Raw genomic sequence first — 26,358 nt, forward strand, 5'->3', positions numbered from 1 at the left:
TCGGGCCGATTTCAAGTTTTTGTAACAATCGGTAACCGGTATTTTTGGACACCGATTTGCCGATTATTTATTTATTACATTTTTATTACATTTTTTTTACACCTTTATTTAACTAGGCAAGTCAGATTAAAAACACATTCTTATTTACAATGGCGGCCTAGGAACTGTGGGTTAACTGCCTTGTTCAGGGGCAGAACGACAGATTTGTACCTTGTCAGCTCATCATCAATAAGTGCACTGATGACGTCGTCCCCACAGTGACAGTACGTACGTATCCCAACCAAAAACTATGGATTACAAGCAACATCCGCACTGAGCTAAAGGCTAGAGCTGCCGCTTTCAAAGAGAAGGACACTAATCCGGACGCTTATAAGAAATCCCGCTATGCTCTCCGACGAACCATCAAACAAGCAAAGAGTCGATACAGGACCAAGATCGAATCCTACTACACCGGCTCTGATGCTCGTCGGACGTGGCAGGGCTTGCAAACTATCACGGATTACAAAGGGAAACCCAGGCGTGAGCTGTCCAGTGATGTGAGTTTACCAGACAAGCTAAAAACCTTCTATGCTCGCTTCGAGGCTAGCAACACTGAAGCATGCATGAGAGCACCAGCTGTTAAGGACAACTGTGTGATAATGCTCTCTGTAGCCGATGTGAGTAAGACCTTTAAACAGGTCGACATTCACAAGGCCGCAGGGCCAGACGGATTACCAGGACGCATATTCAGAGCATGCGCTAACTATCTGTCAAGTGTCTTCAGTGATAATTTCAACCTCTCCCTGACCCAGTCTGTAATACCAACATGTTTCAAGCAGACCACCATAGTCCCTGTGCCCAAGAATGCAAAGGTAACCTGTGTAAATGACTATCGCCCGTAGCACTCACATCTATAGCCATGGTTGCTAGTGTGTAGGGTATAGTGTTTAGGGTGCTAGTGTGTAGGGTTTAGTGCGTAGGGTTTAGTGCGTAGGGTTTAGTGCGTAGGGTATAGTGTGTAGGGTGCTAGTGTGTAGGGTATAGTGTGTAGGGTGCTAGTGTGTAGGGTGCTAGTGTGTAGGGTATAAGTGTGTAGGGTGCTAGTGTGTAGGGTACTAGTGTGTAGGGTGCTAGTGTGTAGAGTATAGTGCGTAGGGTATAGTGTGTAGGGTGCTAGTGTATAGGGTATAGTGTGTAGGGTGCTAGTGTGTAGGGTGCTAGTGTGTAGGGTGCTAACGTGTAGGGTATAAGTGTGTAGGGTGCTAGTGTGTAGGGTGCTAGTGTGTAGGGTGCTAGTGTGTAGAGTATAGTGTGTAGGGTGCTAGTGTGTAGGGTGCTAGTGTGTAGGGTGCTAGTGTGTAGGGTGCTAGTGTGTAGGGTATAGTGTGTAGGGTATAGTGTGTAGGGTATAGTGTGTAGGGTATAGTGTGTAGGGTATAGTGTGTAGGGTATAGTGTGTAGGGTATAGTGTGTAGGGTATAGTGTGTAGGGTATAGTATTTAGGGCAGAGGTGTGGACTCGAGTCACAAATATGATGACTTGCAACTCTACTTTGACTTTAACACCAATGACTCGTGACTTGACTTGGACTTGAGCCTTATGACTCGACCTGACTTGATACCCTCCCGGAAGACAGATATTATAAATGATGCTGTTAAAAAGAGGTCTGAGCATCAACTCTTCATTTAACGGATTACAGTTTGAATCGGACAGCGGCCAATCAAATTGTGCCAGTTCCTCTGCACTGCTTTGGCAGTGCAGAGGAACGTCCACAGCAGAAAGCTAGCAACAATGCAATACTGTCTGACCTAGTTATCGATTGCAACTTGCCTCTCTGTCTATTGTGGAAAAGAAGAGTTCTCGTCACTTTCTGTCAGTGGTTGGACAGTAAGTTCAGTCACAGCGGACATTTGGTCCGGCCGAAAGATGAAGGGGATCCTTGGTGTCACTGTGCACCAAATGGAGAAAGATAGAGAGAGGATAGAGCTCAAGTCCAATCTCTTGGCCTGTGACCGCTTCAAAAGGCCCACGCACACGGCCGAAAAGAATCTGTGAGCAATTTGAGGCCATATGTGGTGATTTCATTTTTACATTTTTAAATTTTACCTTTATTTAACTAGGCAAGTCAGTTAAGAACAAATTCTTATTTTCAATGACGGCCTACCCGGGGAACAGTGGGGTTAACTGCCTTGTTCAGGGGCAGAACGACAGATTTGTACCTTGTCAACTCAGGGATTTGAACTCGCAACCCTTTCAGTTACTAGCCCAACGCTCTAACCACTAGGCTACCCTGCCTAGTACAGCATTAAAGATAAATTGGACTATATCATTTAGTGACAATGCTGCCGACATGAAGAAAAGAAACATTCACTGTATGCTTCCCCATTGAACAAGATGATGAAGATCACCTTGACGACGAAGATCACCTTGACGACAAAGATCAACTTGACGACCCAGAGCTCTGGAATGACCTAACCCTTTGAAGACCAGCAAACAGTAGATGCTGCTATTGCCCAGCTGGTGGTGGGAAATGGCTTGAAAGAAACAAAAAAAAGTGATGACTCCTTCTCTTTCAAAGTTATCAACAAAAATCATCTCACTGCTACATCATACAGGGCACAACATTCATAAGAGGTGTTTGAGGCTGAATTTGGGGGGAAAAAAGGTATCCCTCCTGCTGTCAACACAGGCTGGAACTTTAACACAGAGACAAGTGAAGGCAGTTATCCAACGTGACCATCGAAAGCTCAGACATGTTCTAGAAAAAGTCTGGGAACAAGGAGTTGTTGTTCACAGTACGGGAGTGGAATAAGTTGGTGGACATCCTGAAGCCATTTGGAGAAGCAACAGATTTGATACAGGGGGAGAAGATAGTCACAAATCAGTTCTGTTGTTCCCTCGGTCCAACAATAATACTTTTTTCAGTTTAACCCACTACATCACCAATAACTCTAATACCAGCCTTTTTTTTTGTTTCTGCTATGCTTTTACATGTTTTGCCAGAAATGATTCTGCAAGATGCTACAGGGACTGAGCAAAGCTGTGCCTCTTGTTGATGAGGAAGAGCGAGAGGACCATAGTCTTGGACAAGAAGAAGGGCTGTTTGCAGCATACTGTAAAAGGTAGAAGAAAGCTGTTGGGATCGCTCCAGCACTACAGCTAAGTCACTACCTTGACATATGCGAAGGACAGAATGCCCTTTTTGTTCTGATTGTCCCGAGTGGCCGTCAGGGTCTTGGCAGTGCCTGTCTCCAGTACTACAGTGGAGCCGGTCTTCAGCCATGGTGGCATCATTACCGCGGCCTCATCGTGCACAAATGACTGACAGACTTTTATCGAATTTGGTCTTTTGCAAATGCAATGCATCATAGGGCCCTGAGATAAGAGAAACAAATGAAACTGTGTATGCATTATACACACACACACACACACACACACACACACGCAGTCTCCATGTTCAGGTTTTATCTCCCATCTTTGGCATCTGTATTTTCTTCTCTCAGACATTCAGGCCAGTGTTCAAATTGTAGGCCTACTTGAAGTTCAGTATCAACTGTTATGATGTTTAGTGCGTAGGGTTTAGTGCGTAGGGTTTAGTGCGTAGGGTTTAGTGTGTAGGGTTTAGTGCGTAGGGTTTAGTGCGTAGGGTATAGTGCGTAGGGTATAGTGTGTAGGGTTTAGTGCGTAGGGTTTAGTGCGTAGGGTATAGTGCGTAGGGTTTAGTGCGTAGGGTTTAGTGCGTAGGGTTTAGTGCGTAGGGTATAGTGCGTAGGGTTTAGTGCGTAGGGTATAGTGCGTAGGGTATAGTGCGTAGGGTATAGTGTGTAGGGTTTAGTGTGTAGGGTTTAGTGCGTAGGGTATAGTGTGTAGGGTTTAGTGCGTAGGGTTTAGTGTGTAGGGTATAGTGCGTAGGGTTTAGTGCGTAGGGTTTAGTGCGTAGGGTATAGTGTGTAGGGTTTAGTGCGTAGGGTTTAGTGTGTAGGGTATAGTGCGTAGGGTTTAGTGCGTAGGGTATAGTGCGTAGAGTTTAGTGTGTAGGGTATAGTGTGTAGGGTTTAGTGTGTAGGGTGCTAGTGCGTAGGGTATAGTGCGTAGGGTTTAGTGCGTAGGGTGCTAGTGCGTAGGGTATAGTGCGTAGGGTTTAGTGCGTAGGGTGCTAGTGCGTAGAGTATAGTGCGTAGGGTTTAGTGCGTAGGGTGCTAGTGCGTAGGGTATAGTGCGTAGGGTTTAGTGCGTAGGGTGCTAGTGCGTAGGGTATAGTGCGTACTTGGCTGCCGTGCGTAGTGCATCCTCCGCGTGTCTGACGCTCTCCTCCAGACTCTTCTTCTCCTGCTGTAGGCCCGACAGGTGTTTACCCAGAACCCTTAGAGACTGCTCCTTCTGACGAACCTCCTGACGAGCTTCCGACAGACTCTTGGGGGGAGAGAAGGGGTAGAGGGTTAGAGTTAGGGGGGGTAGAGGGTTAGATAGGGGGGGTAGAGGGTTAGAGTCAGGGGGGGTAGAGGGTTAGAGTTAGGGGGGGTAGAGGGTTAGAGTCAGGGGGGGTAGAGGGTTAGATAGGGGGGGTAGAGGGTTAGAGTTAGGGGGGGAAGAGGGTTAGAGTTAGGGGGGGGTAGAGGGTTAGAGTCAGGGGGGGTAGAGGGTTAGAGTTAGGTTTCATGGAGAATAATAACATCTGTTACATGTTTCATGGTGAGTAGTGATTCTGATATTGAGAAGGAAGGAGTTAGGTGGGGAGAGAGACAGATAGACAGAAAGAGAGAGAGAATAGAGAGACAGAGACAGAAAGAGACAGAAAGAGAGACAGACAGAGAGACAAGAGAGAGACAGAGAGCGAGACAGATAGAGACACAGAGAGAGAGAGACAGACAGAAAGAGAGAGAGAGAGAGAGAGAGAGAGAGAGAGAGAGAGAGAGTGTGTACCTGTACGGCCTGTGAGAGTGTGTGCTCTCTCTCTCTCTCTTCTCCACAGTGTGTGTCCATGCGTAACCCCAGTGTGTGTAGCTGGTCAGACTGTTCTCTCAGTAGACCCTGAGCCTGCTCCTCTCTCTGTAAGGCCTGTCTCAACTCCTCACACACACTGCCAAACCGCTCTGCTGGCACCTACACACAGAGACACACAGAGTTAAACTTAGACACACACACACACTGCCAAACCGCTCTGCTGGCACCTACACACAGAGACACACAGAGTTAAACTTAGACACACACACACACTGCCAAACCGCTCTGCTGGCACCTACACACAGAGACACACACAGACACACAGACACACACACACACACACACACACACACACACACACACACACACACACAGAGCAGTGCTGGGAAAAGTACCCAATTCTCAAACTTGAGTAATAGTGAAAGTCACCCAGTAAAATACTACTTGAGTAACAGTCTAAAAGTATTCGGTTTTAAATATACTGAAGTTTCAAAATGAAATGTATAAATCATTTAAAATTCCTAATATAAGAAAACTAGACGGCACCATTTTTTAAATTTATTTTTCCCCAGATAACCAGGGATGTTCTCTGTTTAGTGAGTCCTCCAGATCAGAGGCAGTAGGGATGACCAGGGATGTTCTCTGTTTAGTGAGTCCTCCAGATCAGAGGCAGTAGGGATGACCAGGGATGTTCTCTGTTTAGTGAGTCCTCCAGATCAGAGGCAGTAGGGATGACCAGGGATGTTCTCTGTTTAGTGAGTCCTCCAGATCAGAGGCAGTAGGGATGACCAGGGATGTTCTCTGTTTAGTGAGTCCTCCAGATCAGAGGCAGTAGGGATGACCAGGGATGTTCTATGTTTAGTGAGTCCTCCAGATCAGAGGCAGTAGGGATGACCAGGGATGTTCTCTGTTTAGTGAGTCCTCCAGATCAGAGGCAGTAGGGATGACCAGGGATGTTCTCTGTTTAGTGAGTCCTCCAGATCAGAGGCAGTAGGGATGACCAGGGATGTTCTCTGTTTAGTGAGTCCTCCAGATCAGAGGCAGTAGGGATGACCAGGGATGTTCTCTGTTTAGTGAGTCCTCCAGATCAGAGGCAGTAGGGATGACCAGGGATGTTCCCTGTTTAGTGAGTCCTCCAGATCAGAGGCAGTAGGGATGACCAGGGATGTTCTCTGTTTAGTGAGTCCTCCAGATCAGAGGCAGTAGGGATGACCAGGGATGTTCTCTGTTTAGTGAGTCCTCCAGATCAGAGGCAGTAGGGATGACCAGGGATGTTCTCTGTTTAGTGAGTCCTCCAGATCAGAGGCAGTAGGGATGACCAGGGATGTTCTCTGTTTAGTGAGTCCTCCAGATCAGAGGCAGTAGGGATGACCAGGGATGTTCCCTGTTTAGTGAGTCCTCCAGATCAGAGGCAGTAGGGATGACCAGGGATGTTCTCTGTTTAGTGAGTCCTCCAGATCAGAGGCAGTAGGGATGACCAGGGATGTTCTCTGTTTAGTGAGTCCTCCAGATCAGAGGCAGTAGGGATGACCAGGGATGTTCTCTGTTTAGTGAGTCCTCCAGATCAGAGGCAGTAGGGATGACCAGGGATGTTCTCTGTTTAGTGAGTCCTCTAGATCAGAGGCAGTAGGGATGACCAGGGATGTTCTCTTGACAAGTGCGTGAATTGGACCATTTTTCTGTCCTGCTAATCATTCAAAATGTAACGAGTACTTTTGGGAAAATGTATGGAGTAAAAAGTACAATCTAATCTTTGGGAATGTAGTTAAGTGAAAGTTATCAAACATATAAATAGTAAAGTACAGATACCCCAAAATTCTACTTCAGTAGTACTTTACACTGGTATTCATGAAGTGTCTCAGGATAGGAGTACACACACAGGCATAGTTAGACATAGACACACACACACACTGTCCAACCGTATAGCTGGCACCGACACACACACAGTCACACGCACACACAGTCACACGCACACGCAGTCACACGCACACACAGTCACACACACAGCAGTCACACACACAGCAGTCACACACACACACACACAGAGAGAGTTAAATAGTTCCACATACACAGATAGACCGATACACTGACGAAGTGAATGACACATTTTCCTCAGGAATTAGTGAGGTCGCTCACCAGGTGGACATCGGGGACCTTGCGGCACGGTCCTCGGTCGTCCTTGCTGACACGTTTGAGGCGTGCGACCTCTAACCTCAGGCTCCGCCTCTCCACCTCAGCGGAGTGCAGCCGGTGGGTGAAAACCAGGAAGTGTTGCTGCAGCGAAACCACCAGACACTGAGAGACAAGACAACATAGAGGACGCGGGGACGGGACGGGGGACGGGACGACGGGACGGGGGGACGGGACGGGGGACGGGGGGACGGGACGGGGGGACGGGACGGGGGACGGGACGGGGGGACGGGACGGGGGGACGGGGGACGGTACGGGGGGACGGGACGGGGGGACGGGACGGGGGACGGGGGGATGGGACGGGGGACGGGGGGACGGGGGACGGGACGGGGGACGGTACGGGGGGACGGGACGGGGGACGGGACGGGGGGACGGGACGGGGGACGGGGGGATGGGACGGGGGACGGGACGGGGGACTGGGTTAACATACAGTTAATAGATTTAATACTATCTACAGGTAACTGCCAAAACAATGGGAACACTTCCACAACAGGTGTGGTTCCTGAGTTAATTAAACAATTAAACATCCCATCATGCTTAGGGTCATGTATAATAATGCTGGGCAGGCCATTATCTTGACTATTATTTTGGCTACCATGGCTATGCACACATATAGTAGGATGATGATAACGTCCCCATCCACAGGGCACGAGTGGTCACTCAACGGTTTGATGAGCATGAAAACCATGTAAAAACCATACGCCGTCTCAGTCACCAGATCTCAACCCAGCTGAACAAATCTGGGGCAACGCCTGAGCGTTTTCCACCAACATCAACAAATGAGTTCAAGACTAGAATCGTAGAATCGATGACAAGATGCTCTGAATTCAATACACAGTGCATTTGGAAAGTATTCAGACCCCTTGACTTTTTCCACATTATGATATATGTACAACCTTCTTCTAAAATAGGTTAAATTAAGTTTTTCCCCTCATCAATCTACACACAATACCCCATAATGACAAAGCGAAAATAGTTTTTTTAGAAAGGTTTGCAAATTTATTAATAATATAAAACAGATACCTTATTTACTTAAGTATTCAGACTCTTTGCTATGAGACTCGAAATTGAGCTCAGGTGCATTGATCATTGATCATCCTTGAGATGTTTCTACAACTTGATTGTGGTAAATTCAATTGATTGGACATGATTTGGAAAGGCAAACACCTGTCTATATAAGGTCCCACAGTTGACAGTGCACTTCAGAGCAAAAACCAAGCCATGAGATCGAAGGAATTGTCCGTAGAGCTCCGAGACAGGATTGTGTCGAGGCACAGATCTGGGGAAGGGTACCAAAACATTTCTGCAACATTGAAGGTCCCCAAGAACACAGTGGCCTCCATCATTCTTAAATGGAAGAAGTTTGGATCCACCAAGACTCTTCCTAGATCTGGCCGCCCGGCCAAACTGAGCAAACGGGGGAGAATGGACTTGGTCAGGGAGGTGACCAAGAACCCAATGGTCACTCTGACAGAGCTCTAGAGTTAATTTGTGGAGATGGGAGAACCTTCCAGAAGGACAACCATCTCTGCAGCACTCCACCAATCAGGCCTTTATGGTAGAGTGGCCAGACGGAAGCCAATCCCCAGTAAAAGGCACATGACAGACCGCTTGGAGTTTTCCAAAGGCACCTAAAGGACTCTCAGACCATGAGAAACAAGATTCTCTGGTCTGATGAAACCAAGATTGAACTCTTTGGCCTGAATACCAAGCGTCACGTCTGGAGGAAACCTGGCACCATCCCTACGGCGAAGCATCATGGTGGCAGCATCATGCTGTGGGGATGTTTTTCAGCGGCAGGGACTGGGAGACTAGTCAGGATCGATGGAAAGATGAATGGAGCAAAGTACAGTGAGATCCTTGATGAAAACCTGCTCCAGAGCGCTCAGGACCTCAGACTGGGGCGAAGGTTCACCTTCCAACAGGACAACGACACTAAGCACACAGCCAAATTAACGGAGGAGTGGCTTCGGGACAAGTCTCTGAATGTCCTTGAGTGGCCCAGCCAGAGCCTGGACTTGAACCTGATCGAACATCTCTGGAGAGACCTGAAAATAGCTGTGCAGCGACGCTCCCCATCCAACCTGACAGAACTTGAGAGGATCTGCAGAGAAGAATGGGAGAAACTCCCCAAATACAGGTGTGCCAAGCTTGTAGTGTCATACCCAAGAAGACTCAAGGCTGAAATCGCTGCCAAAGGAACATCAACTAAGTACTGAGTAAAGGGTCTGAATACTTATGGAAATGTGATATCAGTTTTTTTTTTATTAATACATTTGCAAAAATGTCTTAAAACCTGTTTTTGTTTTGTCGTTATGGGGTATTGTGATGTCGTTATGGGGTATTGTGATGTCGTTATGGGGTATTGTGATGTCGTTATGGGGTATTGTTTGTAGATTGGTGAGGAAAAAAATACAATTTAATCCATTTTAGAATAAAGCTGTAACGAAACAAAATGTGGAAATAATCGAGGGGTCTGAATACTTCCTGAATGCACTGTACGCCATGGCCGTCTTAGTCACCAGATCTCAACCCGATTGAACACTTATGGTACATTCTGGAGCGGTGCCTGAGACAGCGTTTTCCACCACCGTCATCAACAACAACAACATGATGGAAATTCTGGTAGAAGAAGAATGGTGTCTCATCCCTCCAATAGGGTTGCAGAAAGGATCTGTGCCAAGGTGCATGGAAGCTGTTCTGGTGGCTCGAACGCCCTACTGAGGTACATTATGTTGGGGTTTCCTTTATTCTGGCAGTTACCTGTATATACGTTCATGTACTGCCACTGTATTCCCTGGATACATACGGATGAACTCAGTTAAGACTGAAGACTAACGTTTGACCTCAGAGCTAATGCCAAGGGCTTTAGTTCAGAGGGCTAACTCAGTCCTGAGGCATGCAGAGGACCCAGGTTAGGGGGTTTAAACAGCAGGGGACCCAGGTTAGGGGGTTTAAACAGCAGAGGACCCAGGTTAGGGGGTTTAAACAGCAGAGGACCCAGGTTAGGGGGGGTTAAACAGCAGAGGACCCAGGTTAGGGGGTTTAAACAGCAGAGGACCCAGGTTAGGGGGTTTAAACAGCAGGGGACCCAGGTTAGGGGGTTTAAACAGCAGGGGACCCAGGTTAGGGGGGTTTAAACAGCAGAGGACCCAGGTTAGGGGGGTTTAAACAGCAGGGGACCCAGGTTAGGGGGTTTAAACAGCAGAGGACCCAGGTTAGGGGGTTTAAACAGCAGGGGACCCAGGTTAGGGGGGTTTAAACAGCAGAGGACCCAGGTTAGGGGGGTTTAAACAGCAGAGGACCCAGGTTAGGGGGGTTTAAACAGCAGGGGACCCAGGTTAGGGGGGGTTAAACAGCAGAGGACCCAGGTTAGGGGGGTTTAAACAGCAGAGGACCCAGGTTAGGGGGGTTAAACAGTGTTACAGTTGGGAGACGGGGGGGGGGGGGGGTACGACGACATTCACAATGTCCTCCTAAAAACGTCTTAAAACACAAAAATAGCTCTGTTCAAAATAATTCCTGTACTGCCCATTCTGGTGGACTGTTGATCCAGTCCTGAACTTGAATCTAGAATGTCACTCTCGTTCCCGTGTCAACCTCGAACTCAGGTAGTCAACAGAGTAAGTCAAAATAACATAGAATATATATATATATATTCTGTATGAAATACATCGTTATAGACCACTACTAACCTTACTGCTCAACTGTTTGGCCGTGAGTCGGTGTAGGCCCTGTCCCAGCCTACTAACCAGAGTACCCTTGTTCACGCCATAGGGTGTGAGATTGGACCCTTGGTCTGAGGGGGTGAGGAGGTGGTCCAGGAGGTGGGACAGACTGTTACGAGCAGCAGACAATACTACCCGAGAGGAAGAAACTGGAGGAGAAAGAGACACAGACAATACAGTATCGGAAACAAAATGTGGAAAAAGTCAAGGGGTCTGAATGCTTTCCGAATGCAGTGTATATACACAGTATCAGTCAAAAGTTTGGACGCACCTACTCATTCAAGGGTTTTTCTTTATTTTTACTATTTTCTACATTGTAGAATAACAGTGAAGACATCAACACAATTAAATAACACATATGGAATCATGTAGTAACCAAATAAGTGTAAAACATATCAAAATATATTTTAGATTTGAGATTCTTCAATGTAGCCACCCTTTGCCTTGATGACAGCTTTGCACGCTCTTGGCATTCTCTCAACCAGCTTCACCTGGAATGTTTTTCCAACAGTCTTGAATGAGTTTCCACATATGCTGAGCACTTGTTGGCTGCTTTTCCTTCACTTTGCGGTCCAACTCATCCCAAACCATCTCAACTGGGTTGAGGTCGGGTGATTGTGGAGGCCAGGTCATCTGATGCAGCACTCCATCACTCTCCTTCTTGGTCAAATAGCCCTTAAACAGCCTGGAGGTGTGTTATGGGTCATTGTCCTTAGAGGACCTCGTCTTGGTCGCACAGACAAAATGTTGCTTCTCGAAAGCAAATTTCCTGCAATTCTACCCATTTTGCCATGGCTTATGCCGTGTTATTGTACCATCTGACTGACTCAGACACTGTAACAAAATCAATGGTGGGCCCATGACATTGACATGACATTTAGGGAACTGCATACTTACTTCTAAATACGTCACATCTGGTTTTAGTCATTTAAGTTTTCACTGAAAACTCAGAAGACGGTAACCACGGAGCAGGTAGATAACACCTGGGATATAGAAGACGGTAACCACGGAGCAGATAGATAACACCTGGGATATAGAAGACGGTAACCACGGAGCAGATAGATAACACCTGGGATATAGAAGACGGTAACCACGGAGCAGGTAGATAACACCTGGGATATAGAAGACGGTAACCACGGAGCAGGTAGATAACACCTGGGATATAGAAGACGGTAACCACGGAGCAGGTAGATAACACCTGGGATATAGAAGACGGTAACCACGGAGCAGGTAGATAACACCTGGGATATAGAAGACGGTAACCACGGAGCAGATAGATAACACCTGGGATATAGAAGACGGTAACCACGGAGCAGATAGATAACACCTGGGATATAGAAGACGGTAACCACGGAGCAGATAGATAACACCTGGGATATAGAAGACGGTAACCACGGAGCAGATAGATAACACCTGGGATATAGAAGACGGTAACCACGGAGCAGGTAGATAACACCTGGGATATAGAAGACTGCTGGTTCACTACCTCCAGATTCCTCCACCAGTTTGCGCTAGCTAACTCTCTCTGTGTGTGTGTGTGTGTGTGTGTGTGTGTGTGTGTGTGTGTGTGTGTGTGTGTGTGTGTGTGTGTGAGAGAGAGTTACCTGTGTTTTCTAAGGCCTCTTGTAGTTCAGCCATGGAAGACACGATGAAGGAGGAGATATCTTTACGACGGAGCCACCTCACACACAGTCCTCCTCTACCTTCATCACCATGATCTTCTTCACCTGAGAGAGCCAGAGAGAACGGGTCAATACAATGTTATCCCATCCATACATTCATCGCTTCATAGTTCATTCCCGAGAGAAATCTTGCTGTTTTTAAACATAGTACTTTTCATCCAATATTTCTGGCTCTACAAGTTTTTTTTACCAGAAATTGTCATTTTCCTAAAGAAGAATAGTGTGCCTTGCTTCAGCTGTCCAAAAAGGTTATGGCTAGATTGAATACAGCACATTTCTTGCATTTTAGCTAACCTTAACCCTTTTCCTAACCTTAACCTAATTCTCCTAACCTGCTACGTTAATTCTCCTAACCTGCCACGTTAATTCTCCTAACCTGCTATGTTAATTCTCCTAACCTGCTGCGTTAATTCTCCTAACCTGCTACGTTAATTCTCCTAACCTGCTACGTTAATTCTCCTAACCTGCTGCGTTAATTCTCCTAACCTGCTACGTTAATTCTCCTAACCTCCTATGTTAATTCTCCTAACCTGCTGCGTTAATTCTCCTAACCTGCTACGTTAATTCTCCTAACCTGCTGCGTTAATTCTCCTAACCTGCTACGTTAATTCTCCTAACCTGCTGCGTTAATTCACCCTAACCTGCTACGTTAATTCCCCTAACCTGCTACGTTAATTCTCCTAACCTGCTACGTTCATTCTCCTAACCTGCTACGTTCATTCTCCTAACCTGCTACGTTAATTCTCCTAACCTGCTACGTTAATTCCCCTAACCTGCTACGTTAATTCTCCCTAACCTGCTACGTTAATTCTCCTAACCTGCTACGTTAATTCTCCTAACCTGCTGCGTTAATTCTCCTAACCTGCTGCGTTAATTCTCCTAACCTGCTACGTTAATTCTCCTAACCTGCTACGTTAATTCTCCTAACCTGCTACGTTAATTCCCCTAACCTGCTACGTTAATTCTCCTAACCTGCTGCGTTAATTCTCCTAACCTGCTACGTTCATTCTCCTAACCTGCTACGTTAATTCACCCTAACCTGCTACGTTAATTCACCCTAACCTGCTACGTTAATTCTCCTAACCTGCTACGTTCATTCTCCTAACCTGCTACGTTAATTCTCCTAACCTGCTGCGTTAATTCTCCCTAACCTGCTATGTTAATTCACCCTAACCTGCTACGTTAATTCTCCTAACCTGCTACGTTCATTCTCCTAACCTGCTACGTTAATTCTCCTAACCTGCTACGTTAATTCTCCTAACCTGCTACGTTAATTCTCCCTAACCTGCTACGTAATTCACCTAACCTGCTACGTTCATTCTCCTAACCTGCTACGTTAATTCTCCTAACCTGCTACGTTAATTCTCCCTAACCTGCTACGTTAATTCTCCCTAACCTGCTATGTTAATTCTCCCTAACCTGCTACGTTAATTCTCCTAACCTGCTACGTTCATTCTCCTAACCTGCTACGTTAATTCTCCTAACCTGCTACGTTAATTCTCCCTAACCTGCTACGTAATTCACCTAACCTGCTACGTTCATTCTCCTAACCTGCTACGTTAATTCTCCTAACCTGCTACGTTAATTCTCCTAACCTGCTACGTTAATTCTCCCTAACCTGCTACGTTAATTCTCCCTAACCTGCTACGTTAATTCTCCCTAACCTGCTACGTTAATTCTCCTAACCTGCTACGTTCATTCTCCTAACCTGCTACGTTAATTCTCCTAACCTGCTACGTTAATTCTCTTAACCTGCTACGTTAATTCTCCTAACCTGCTACGTTAATTCTCCTAACCTGCTACGTTAATTCTCCTAACCTGCTACGTTAATTCTCCTAACCTGCTACGTTAATTCTCTTAACCTGCTGCGTTAATTCTCCTAACCGGTTACAAAAAGTGACCTTTGACCGTAGCTGTATACCAGGGCTGCCCAACGCTCTTCCTGGAGATCTACTGTCCTGTAGGTTTTCACTCCAAACATTCACAAATATTTTCAAAATAATTATTTCACAGCGCAGTTGTGTCATTGTCCTGCTCACCTTTAGATGGCGGTGTTGAGTCCTTCTCTCTCTCTTCCAGAGGAGGGAAGACTGAAACACGCACTCCTATTGAGGGGTACCCCTGCCCACCCACCCTAAACACCAGCCTGCTCCCCCGTCCCAACACACACAACCTGTTCACAGCTATCACACACACCACACACCTTCTCCACCTCCTCACCCCTCCTCTCTTCCTCTCCTCATCCCCCTCTCCTCTTCCCTCCCCCAGAGCTTGTACTAGTGTTCTAACCTCCATCTCTAGGCCCTCTCGTTCCGCCAAGCGGCGCATGAGGAGAGTTTTCTGTGTGCGGAGTGTGTGTGTGGTGTGCGTGAGGTGTGTGAGCGCCCCAGCCAGTAGGGCGCAGGCTGAGAGCAGGGTTGACCCATGGAGGTCAGACTGGGTTAGGGTTTTCTGGAGCATGATGAGGTCATTGGTTAGCTGGCTGCGTTCTTTCTCTAGTGAGGATAGTCTCTGACGGGCCTCCTCAAGCTGAGCACCGTACATCTAGGGAGAGAGAGAGGGAGGGAGGAGGGAGGGAGAGAGAGAGGGAGGGGGGGAGAGCGAGAGGGAAGGAGAGAAGAAGAGGGAGAGAGATGGGGATGAAAGGAGAGAGGGAGGGAGAGGGAAGGAGAGAGAAAGGGAGGGTGAGAGGGGGGTGGGGAGGGAAGGAGAGAGAAAGGGAGGGTGAGAGAGGGGTGGGGAGGGAAGGAGAGAGAAAGAGGGATAGGGATGGGGGAGGGAAGAGAGAAAGACATTTACCAAAGTATTGGTTGTGCTTTATGTGTGGATGTGTAGCAGTGTAACAGTGTGTTAGTTACCTGTATCTTTCCCTGTAGTAGTGTAACAGTATGTTAGTTACCTGTATCTTCCCCTGTAGCAGTGTAGCAGTGTGTTAGTTACCTGTATCTTCCCTGTAGCAGTGTAACAGTGTGTTAGTTACCTGTATCTTCCCCTGTAGCAGTGTAACAGTGTGTTAGTTACCTGTATCTTCCCCTGTAGCAGTGTAGCAGTGTGTTAGTTACCTGTATCTTCCCCTGTAGCAGTGTGTTAGTTACCTGTATCTTCCCCTGTAGCAGTGTGTTAGTTACCTGTATCTTCCCCTGTAGCAGTGTGTTAGTTACCTGTATCTTCCCTGTAACAGTATGTTAGTTACCTGTATCTTCCCCTGTAGCAGTGTAGCAGTGTGTTAGTTACCTGTATCTTCCCCTGTAGCAGTGTAACAGTGTGTTAGTTACCTGTATCTTCCTTGTAGCAGTGTAACAGTGTGTTAGTTACCTGTATCTTCCCTGTAGCAGTGTGTTAGTTACATGTATCTTCCCTGTAGCAGTATGTTAGTTACCTGTATCTTCCCTGTAGCAGTGTGTTAGTTACCTGTATCTTCCCTGTAACAGTGTAGCAGTGTGTTAGTTACCTGTATCTTCCCCTGTAGCAGAGTAACAGTGTGTTAGTTACCCGTATCTTCCCTGTAGCAGTGTAACAGTGTGTTAGTTACCTGTATCTTCCCTGTAACAGTGTGTTAGTTACCTGTATCTTCCCCTGTAGCAGTGTAACAGTGTGTTAGTTACCTGTATCTTCCCCTGTAGCAGTGTAACAGTGTGTTAGTTACCTGTATCTTCCCTGTAGCAGTGTGTTAGTTACCTGTATCTTCCCCTGTAGCAGTGTAGCAGTGTGTTAGTTACCTGTATCTTCCCCTGTAGCAGTGTAACAGTGTGTTAGTTACCTGTATCTTCCCCTGTAGCAGTGTAACAGTGTGTTAGTTACCTGTATCTTCCCCTGTAGCAGTGTAGCAGTGTGTTAGTTACCTGTATCTTCCCCTGTAGCAGTGTGTTAGTTACCTGTATCTTCCCTGTAGCAGTGTGTTAGTTACCTGTATCTTCCCCTGTAGCAGTGTGTTAGTTACCTGTATCTTCCCTGTAGCAGTGTAACAGTGTGTTAGTTACCTGTATCTTCCCCTGTAGCAGTGTGTTAGTTACCTGTATCTTCCCTGTAACAGTGTAGCAGTGTGTTAGTTACCTGTATCTTCCCTGTAGCAGTGTAGCAGTGTGTTAGTTACCTGTATCTTCCCCTGTAACAGTGTGTTAGTTACCTGTATCTTCCCTGTAACAGTGTGTTAGTTACCTGTATCTTCCCTGTAGCAGTGTGTTAGTTACCTGTATCTTCCCCTGTAGCAGTGTAGCAGTGTGTTAGTTACCTGTATCTTCCCTGTAGCAGTGTGTTAGTTACCTGTATCTTCCCTGTAGCAGTGTGTTAGTTACCTGTATCTTCCCTGTAGCAGTGTGTTAGTTACCTGTATCTTCCCCTGTAGCAGTGTAACAGTATGTTAGTTACCTGTATCTTCCCTGTAGCAGTGTGTTAGTTGCCTGTATCTTCCCTGTAGTAGTGTAACAGTATGTTAGTTACCTGTATCTTCCCCTGTAGCAGTGTAACAGTGTGTTAGTTACCTGTATCTTCCCTGTAGCAGTGTGTTAGTTACCTGTATCTTCCCCTGTAGCAGTGTAACAGTGTGTTAGTTACCTGTATCTTCCCTGTAGCAGTGTAACAGTGTGTTAGTTACCTGTATCTTCCCTGTAGCAGTGTAACAGTGTGTTAGTTACCTGTATCTTCCCTGTAGCAGTGTGTTAGTTACCTGTATCTTCCCCTGTAGCAGTATAACAGTGTGTTAGTTACCTGTATCTTCCCTGTAGCAGTGTAGCAGTGTGTTAGTTACCTGTATCTTCCCTGTAGCAGTGTAACAGTGTGTTAGTTACCTGTATCTTCCCCTGTAGCAGTGTAACAGTGTGTTAGTTACCTGTATCTTCCCTGTAGCAGTGTAGCAGTGTGTTAGTTACCTGTATCTTCCCTGTAGCAGTGTGTTAGTTACCTGTATCTTCCACTGTAGCAGTGTAACAGTGTGTTAGTTACCTGTATCTTCCCTGTAACAGTGTAACAGTATGTTAGTTACCTGTATCTTCCCCTGTAGCAGTGTGTTAGTTACCTGTATCTTCCCTGTAGCAGTGTGTTAGTTACCTGTATCTTCCCTGTAGCAGTGTAACAGTGTGTTAGTTACCTGTATCTTCCCTGTAGCAGTGTGTTAGTTACCTGTATCTTCCCTGTAGCAGTGTAACAGTGTGTTAGTTACCTGTATCTTCCCCTGTAGCAGTGTAACAGTGTGTTAGTTACCTGTATCTTCACCTGTAGCAGTGTAACAGTGTGTTAGTTACCTGTATCTTCCCTGTAGCAGTGTGTTAGTTACCTGTATCTTCCCTGTAGCAGTGTAGCAGTGTGTTAGTTACCTGTATCTTCCCTGTAGCAGTGTAACAGTGTGTTAGTTACCTGTATCTTCCCTGTAGCAGTGTGTTAGTTACCTGTATCTTCCCTGTAGCAGTGTGTTAGTTACCTGTATCTTCCCCTGTAGCAGTGTGTTAGTTACCTGTATCTTCCCCTGTAGCAGTGTAACAGTGTGTTAGTTACCTGTATCTTCCCTGTAGCAGTGTGTTAGTTACCTGTATCTTCCCTGTAGCAGTGTAGCAGTGTGTTAGTTACCTGTATCTTCCCTGTAGCAGTGTAACAGTGTGTTAGTTACCTGTATCTTCCCTGTAGCAGTGTGTTAGTTACCTGTATCTTCCCTGTAGCAGTGTGTTAGTTACCTGTATCTTCCCCTGTAGCAGTGTGTTAGTTACCTGTATCTTCCCTGTAGCAGTGTGTTAGTTACCTGTATCTTCCCCTGTAGCAGTGTAACAGTGTGTTAGTTACCTGTATCTTCCCTGTAGCAGTGTGTTAGTTACCTGTATCTTCCCCTGTAGCAGTGTAACAGTATGTTAGTTACCTGTATCTTCCCTGTAACAGTGTGTTAGTTACCTGTATCTTCCCTGTAGCAGTGTGTTAGTTACCTGTATCTTCCCTGTAACAGTGTAACAGTGTGTTAGTTACCTGTATCATCCCCTGTAGCAGTGTGTTAGTTACCTGTATCTTCCCTGTAGCAGTGTAGCAGTGTGTTAGTTACCTGTATCTTCCCCTGTAGCAGTGTAACAGTGTGTTAGTTACCTGTATCTTCCCTGTAGCAGTGTAGCAGTGTGTTAGTTACCTGTATCTTCCCCTGTAGCAGTGTGTTAGTTACCTGTATCTTCCCTGTAACAGTGTAACAGTGTGTTAGTTACCTGTATCTTCCCTGTAACAGTGTGTTAGTTACCTGTATCTTCCCTGTAGCAGTGTGTTAGTTACCTGTATCTTCCCTGTAGCAGTGTAGCAGTGTGTTAGTTACCTGTATCTTCCCCTGTAGCAGTGTAGCAGTGTGTTAGTTACCTGTATCTTCCCCTGTAGCAGTGTAGCAGTGTGTTAGTTACCTGTATCTTCCCCTGTAACAGTGTGTTAGTTACCTGTATCTTCCCCTGTAGCAGTGTAACAGTGTGTTAGTTACCTGTATCTTCCCCTGTAGCAGTGTGTTAGTTACCTGTATCTTCCCCTGTAGCAGTGTGTTAGTTACCTGTATCTTCCCCTGTAGCAGTGTAGCAGTGTGTTAGTTACCTGTATCTTCCCTGTAGCAGTGTGTTAGTTACCTGTATCTTCCCCTGTAGCAGTGTGTTAGTTACCTGTATCTTCCCCTGTAGCAGTGTAGCAGTGTGTTAGTTACCTGTATCTTCCCCTGTAACAGTGTGTTAGTTACCTGTATCTTTCCCTGTAGCAGTGTAACAGTGTGTTAGTTACCTGTATCTTCCCTGTAGCAGTGTAGCAGTGTGTTAGTTACCTGTATCTTCCCCTGTAGCAGTGTGTTAGTTACCTGTATCTTCCCTGTAGCAGTGTGTTAGTTACCTGTATCTTCCCCTGTAACAGTGTGTTAGTTACCTGTATCTTCCCCTGTAGCAGTGTGTTAGTTACCTGTATCTTCCCCTGTAGCAGTGTGTTAGTTACCTGTATCTTCCCTGTAGCAGTGTAGCAGTGTGTTAGTTACCTGTATCTTCCCCCGTAGCAGTGTGTTAGTTACCTGTATCTTCCCTGTAGCAGTGTGTTAGTTACCTGTATCTTCCCCTGTAACAGTGTGTTAGTTACCTGTATCTTCCCCTGTAGCAGTGTGTTAGTTACCTGTATCTTCCCCTGTAGCAGTGTGTTAGTTACCTGTATCTTCCCCTGTAGCAGAGTAACAGTGTGTGTGTGTTGCTGGTCCATCTCATGTCTCTGTGCTGTCCAGGTCTCTTCTCTCTTTTTCACTGTCTCCTCTATTCTCACTAACACGCCTTCCTGGCTCTGCTGCAGCTGAGATACACACACAGTGTTACTCTCACACACAGCCTGCAGGTGGGACACCTAGAGAGAGAGAGAGATAGAGAGAGAGTGAGAGAAAGTAGAGAGAGCGTGAGAGAGAGCGTGAGAGAGAAAGTAGAGAGAGAGCATGAGAGAGAGAGAGCGTGAGAGAGAGAGAGCATGAGAGAGAGAGAAAGTAGAGAGAGAGCGTGAGAGAGAGCGTGAGAGAGAAAGTAGAGAGAGAGCGTGAGAGAGAGAGAGCATGAGAGAGAGAGAAAGTAGAGAGAGAGTGTGAGAGAGCGTGAGAGAGAAAGTAGAGAGAGAGATGGAGGAGAGAGAGAAGAGAGCGAGGGGGAGGGAGAGAGCGAGAGAAGGGGAGAGAGTCAAAGACTTGAATACTGCCTAAGATTTTGTAAGCATTTGTAAGCTGTATTGAAAGAGAAACAAATAGTATCTCACTCGCTCACAGACACACACACATCTCACACACACACCCTACCCTCTCGTTGGCGCGTGTAAGGTCAGAGGTGAGGGTGTCGACGTGTTCCGTTATGACATCACAGAGCTCCGCCCAGGAGAAACTACCCAGGATGCACTGTGGCTGGGAGATGAGGACGCAGCCCGCTAACAGACGCTGGAAAAGACCGTGAAGGAACGACAACTTCTCCTGCAGAGAGACACACACAGACACTTGGGTGAGCCACCGGTAACAGAGATGCAGGTTAACTGAACTACTGCCGCTGCTAACACAGTCTATAATGACGTTAGCGATTACATTAGGGTTATAAAGGGTTATAAAGAGGGATAAACAGGGCTTTATAAAACACACTGATAGTAACAGACCAACTGTCATGTTTACTAGAGGGATAAACAGGGCTTTATAAAACACACTGATAGTAACAGACCAACTGTCATGTTTACTAGAGGGATAAACAGGGCTTTATAAAACACACTGATAGTAACAGACCAACTGTCATGTTTACTAGAGGGATAAACAGGGCTTTATAAAACACACTGATAGTAACAGACCAACTGTCATGTTTACTAGAGGGATAAACAGGGCTTTATAAAACACACTGATAGTAACAGACCAACTGGCATGTTTACTAGAGGGATAAACAGGGCTTTATAAAACACACTGATAGTAACAGACCAACTGTCATGTTTACTAGAGGGATAAACAGGGCTTTATAAAACACACTGATAGTAACAGACCAACTGTCATGTTTACTAGAGGGATAAACAGGGCTTTATAAAACACACTGATAGTAACAGACCAACTGTCATGTTTACTAGAGGGATAAACAGGGCTTTATAAAACACACTGATAGTAACAGAAGGTGGTGGAAGAACGAATAGGATATAGAGACTTCCACTCCAAACAGAGCTCCGTTTACCTGAGAATCTTTCTGATTGAGTTGTCTGATCCTCTGTACTTCTGCCTGCAACTCCACTGTCCTCTCTCTCTCCTTCTCCCGCTCTCCTTCCCTCTGCTTCTCCCTCGTTTTCTCCCTCTCTCCTTCCCGCTGCTTCTCCCTTTCTCTCTCCCTCTCCCAGTGTTGCTGGGCGGTCTGTAGGTCAGTCTGTAGTCTGTTGGTCTGGAGCGTCTTTTCAGAACACTGGGATCTCAGACGCTGTAACTCTACATTACAGTCAGACAGCGCTGCACGGAGCTCCTACAGGAGAGAGAGAGGGGGGAGGGGGGGAATGGAGAGAGAGAGAGAGAGAGAGAGAGAGAGAGGAGGGGGGAGAAAGGGGATGGGGGAGAGAGAGAGAGAGACAAAGTGAGAAAGAAAAAAAAATACCTATGTTAGCATTGGTGGACCTCTGTGTCCTCATAGTCAGGGCCCTGCCAGCAACCAGTGGTGGAAAAAGTACCGAATTGTCATACTTGAGTAAAAGTAAAAGATACCATAATAGAAAACTCAAGTAAAATAAATGTGTTATTTCATTTTTTTCATAGGGGGTAGATCAGGTTTAATATTGCAGATAGATTGTAGCTTCCATCAATGTAATTGTCTGCAACATATCCAATCCTCCATTTATATTTTTTGGAAATATAGAAGAAAAAAATATATATATGTCACGTCCTGACCAGCAGAGGGAGTAATTGTATTATATTTGGTCAGGACGTGGCAGAAGGGTATTTGTTTTATATGGTTCGGGTTGTGTGTGTTATTTAAGGGGTGTTTGGTTTATGTAGTCTGGGGTTTGAGTAATTGTTCTAGTGTTGGTTTTCTAGTCTGTCTATTTCTGTGTGGTCTGTGTGGCTCCCAATCAGGAACAGCTTTACGTCATTGTTCCTGATTGGGAGTCATATATTAGATGCGTGTTTTCACCTGGGGATTTTGTGGGTAGTTGTATTTCGCACTGCTAGTGATTATTTGTAGCCTGTGAAACTGTCACCTGTCGTTCTTTGTTTTCTTGTATTTCTGTGTTCACATTTATTTATTAAAATATGATGATGAACATGCAACCCGCTGCGCCTTGGTCCTCTCTACCCAACGACAACCGTTACAATATATATATCTTCTCCTTACATCTGGAGGAAACCTGGCACCATCCCTACGGTGAAGCATGGTGGCGGCACCATCCCTACGGTGAAGCATGGTGGCGGCATGCAAATAGTTATACTTAGAGTTAAATAAAGGGTGATTTTTCCACTAATAGACAGGTCATTTCCTTTCCATGGTAGCAATAGCTTATCTATTTTTGCAAACTTTCTATTAAAATGTATTTGAGTGAGATAATTTCTTTCTTTCGGGATATGTATACCGATTATGTCCACATCACCGTCAGACCATTTAATTAGTAAACTACACGGTAATGTAACATTGATATTTTTTAGTGATCCAATAAGTAATATAGTACATCATTTGGTTTTAATCCAGAGAGGTTAGAAACAGTATCTAGATCCTCTATGAGGCCGTGGAGGGATTCAAGTTGTGGATTTAAAAGTAAACATGAATCATCAGTGTACAATACTGCTGAGTAAAAAGCCTAAATGTATTCGGTTTTACATATACTGAAGTATCAAAAGTAAAAAAGTATGAATAATTTCAAATTCCTTATATTAAGCAAACTAGACGGCACCATTTTGTTTTACATTTACAGTGCATTCTAACAGTATTCAGACCCCTTGACTTTTTCCACATGTTGTTATGGTACAGCCTTATTCAAAAATTGATTACAAATTGTTTTTACTCATCAATGTACACACAATAATGACAAAGCAAAAACAGGTTTTTAGAAACAGAGGCCTCACAGGTTGTATTAAGGACTTTATGTGGATCGCCCACAGAGGGCCAAGGGCCGCCCACAGAGGGTTCTCATGAATGTGTCCTCTCTCTGATGAACTGACTCTGAACACAGGAGCACCCCAGGGATGTGTCCTCTCTCTGATGAACTGACCCTGAACACAGGAGCACCCCAGGGATGTGTCCTCTCTCTGATGAACTGACCCTGAACACAGGAGCACCCCAGGGATGTGTCCTCTCTCTGATGAACTGACCTGAACCCAGGGGCGCCCCAGGGATGTGTCCCCTCTCTGATGAACTGACCCTGAACACAGGAGCATCCCAGGGATGTGTCCTCTCTCTGATGAACTGACCCTGAACACAGGAGCACCCCAGGGATGTGTCCTCTCTCTGATGAACTGACCCTCAACACAGGGGCGCCCCAGGGATGTGTCCCCTCTCTGATGAACTGACCCTGAACACAGGAGCACCCCAGGGATGTGTCCTCTCTCAGATGAACTGACCATCAACACAGGGGCGCCCCAGGGATGTGTCCCCTCTCTGATGACCTGACTCTGAACACAGGAGCACCCCAGGGATGTGTCCTCTCTCTGATGAACTGACCCTCAACACAGGGGCGCCCCAGGGATGGATGTGTCCTTTCACCGTGAGTCTTTTTCATGTACCCGAAGACATGGTTCTGATGGGACTCTTTTCTAAAGATTGTTACGTCAGACGGGGACAGCTATTTTAAACAGACCAACAACCTTCAAGGCTAGTGACGGTCGAGTGGCCTCCACATCAATGTGGACAAGACAAAGGAGCTGATCATCAATGGTAACAGCCTTCCAGTGTCCCAACCACCGTCTCTGAACGACCAACCAGTCGAGGTGGATGAGTGTTTTAAACACCTAGGGACACAAATTGATGACGAGCTGAGTTTGACAGAGAAAGAAGATTGTATTTTTTTAAAGGCAAGCCAGCGCCTGTTTTTAAATCAGGAAATTGAAGGGGTTGGGGGTCAGCCAGGATGTTCTGGAGAGGGTTTACAGAGAGGGTAACCCTCACGTTCAATATGACAGCCTGGTAATCTGAGGTGACAGTCTGGTAATCTGAGGTGACAGTCTGGTAATCTGAGCTGGTGGAGAGCAACCTCACGTTCAATATGACAGTCTGGTAATCTGAGCTGGTGGAGAGCAACCTCACGTTCAATATGACAGTCTGGTAATCTGAGCTGGTGGAGAGGACCCTCACGTTCAATATGACAGTCTGGTAATCTGAGCTGGTGGGAGAGGATCCTCACGTTCAATATGACAGTCTGGTAATCTGAGCTGGTGGAGAGGCTCCTCACGTTCAATATGACAGTCTGGTAATCTGAGCTGGTGGAGAGGCTCCTCACGTTCAATATGACAGTCTGGTAATCTGAGCTGGTGGAGAGGCTCCTCACGTTCAATATGACAGTCTGGTAATCTGAGCTGGTGGAGAGGCTCCTCACGTTCAATATGACAGTCTGGTAATCTGAGCTGGTGGAGAGGACCCTCACGTTCAATATGACAGTCTGGTAATCTGAGCTGGTGGAGAGGCTCCTCACGTTCAATATGACAGTCTGGTAATCTGAGCTGGTGGAGAGGACCCTCACGTTCAATATGACAGTCTGGTAATCTGAGCTGGTGGAGAGGACCCTCACGTTCAATATGACAGTCTGGTAATCTGAGCTGGTGGAGAGGACCCACTCGTTCAGTATGACAGTCTGGTAATCTGAGCTGGTGGAGAGGACCCTCACGTTCAGTATGACAGTCTGGTAATCTGAGCTGGTGGAGAGGACCCTCACGTTCAGTATGACAGTCTGGTAATCTGAGCTGGTGGAGAGGACCCTCACGTTCAATATGACAGTCTGGTAATCTGAGCTGGTGGAGAGGACCCTCACGTTCAATATGACAGTCTGGTAATCTGAGCTGGTTGAGAGGACCCTCACGTTCAATATGACAGTCTGGTAATCTGAGCTGGTGGAGAGGCTCCTCACGTTCAATATGACAGTCTGGTAATCTGAGCTGGTGGAGAGGCTCCTCACGTTCAATATGACAGTCTGGTAATCTGAGCTGGTGGAGAGGCTCCTCACGTTCAATATGACAGTCTGGTAATATGAGCTGGTGGAGAGGCTCCTCAAGTTCAATATGACAGTCTGGTAATCTGAGCTGGTTGAGAGGACCCACTCGTTCAATATGACAGTCTGGTAATCTGAGCTGGTGGAGAGGATCCTCACGTTCAGTATGACAGTCTGGTAATCTGAGCTGGTGGAGAGGATCCTCACGTTCAGTATGACAGTCTGGTAATCTGAGCTGGTGGAGAGGACCCTCACGTTCAGTATGACAGTCTGGTAATCTGAGCTGGTGGAGAGGCTCCTCACGTTCAATATGACAGTCTGGTAATCTGAGGTGACAGTCTGGTAATCTGAGCGTGAGGAGCAGAAGCAAACTGACCAGAATAGTAAACAGAGCCAGGCAACCAAAAGGAAGACGCTGGCTGTCGTTGGCATCCCCTCCTCCTCACCCTCTAGACACCCTCAGCTGGAGATGCTTCCCTCTGGCCGGCGCTTCAGAATGACCCACGGCCAAGAAGAACGTGTTCAAACATTCATTCGTTCCTTCTGCTGTTGGACTACTGAATACAATGTAAATTGTATCGGTACGTGCTCTTATCTATTTATCTATTATCTTTGTTGTTAGTCTATGCAGTACGATGGACTGACTGGTTTAAATGGTGTGACAGTGACAGGATATTGATCTGCACGTGATCCTTTTAATGGAAGCTGATGCCAAAGAAACATTTTCATCCTGGATGGACAAAAACATTTTATTATATTTATCTATACACATTCTTCTTTACAATTTGCCTAGGAACAGTGGGTTAACTGCCTTGTTCAGGGGCAGAATGACAGATTTTTACCTTGTCGGCTCAGGGATTTGATCTTGCAACCTTTCGGTTACTAGTCCAACGCTCTAACCGCTAGGCTACCTGCCGACCCTCCACTCTAACCACTAGGCTACCTGCCGCCCCTCCACTCTAACCACTAGGCTACCTGCCGCCCCTCCACTCTAACCACTAGGCTTCCTGCCGCCCCTCCACTCTAACCACTAGGCTACCTGCCGCCCCTCCACTCTAACCACTAGGCTACCTGCCGCCCCTCCACTCTAACCACTAGGCTACCTGCCGCCCCTCCACTCTAACCACTAGGCTACCTGCCGCCCCTCCACTCTAACCACTAGGCTACCTGCCGCCCCTCCACTCTAACCACTAGGCTACCTGCCGTCCCTCCACTCTAACCACTAGGCTACCTGCCGC

General features: G+C 46.4%; 1 protein-coding gene across 7 annotated transcripts in view; it reads right to left on the reverse strand.

Moving 5' to 3' along the window:
* The window catches only part of ccdc171 (coiled-coil domain containing 171), a 64,211-nt gene that overhangs the window by 9,642 nt on the left and 28,211 nt on the right, over nt 1-26,358 (reverse strand). For 5 of the 7 annotated variants that reach the window (XM_029754663.1, XM_029754661.1, XM_029754667.1 and 2 more), the window contains 9 exons: nt 21,178-21,456; nt 20,280-20,447; nt 19,655-19,843; nt 14,563-15,067; nt 12,446-12,568; nt 10,809-10,990; nt 7,060-7,218; nt 4,903-5,082; nt 4,247-4,392 (listed from right to left, as the gene is read on the reverse strand). In XM_029754663.1, the coding sequence (XP_029610523.1) occupies nt 4,247-4,392; nt 4,903-5,082; nt 7,060-7,218; nt 10,809-10,990; nt 12,446-12,568; nt 14,563-15,067; nt 19,655-19,843; nt 20,280-20,447; nt 21,178-21,456 (1,931 nt within the window). Of the gene's footprint in view, nt 1-4,246; nt 4,393-4,902; nt 5,083-7,059; nt 7,219-10,808; nt 10,991-12,445; nt 12,569-14,562; nt 15,068-16,850; nt 16,881-19,654; nt 19,844-20,279; nt 20,448-21,177; nt 21,457-26,358 lie in introns of all 7 variants that reach the window. The other 2 variants (XM_029754662.1, XM_029754664.1) reach the window with 2 other exon arrangements.

This window comes from Salmo trutta, chromosome 5 (genome assembly GCF_901001165.1).
Source record: "Salmo trutta chromosome 5, fSalTru1.1, whole genome shotgun sequence".
In the NCBI taxonomy this organism is placed as follows: Eukaryota; Metazoa; Chordata; class Actinopteri; order Salmoniformes; family Salmonidae; genus Salmo; species Salmo trutta.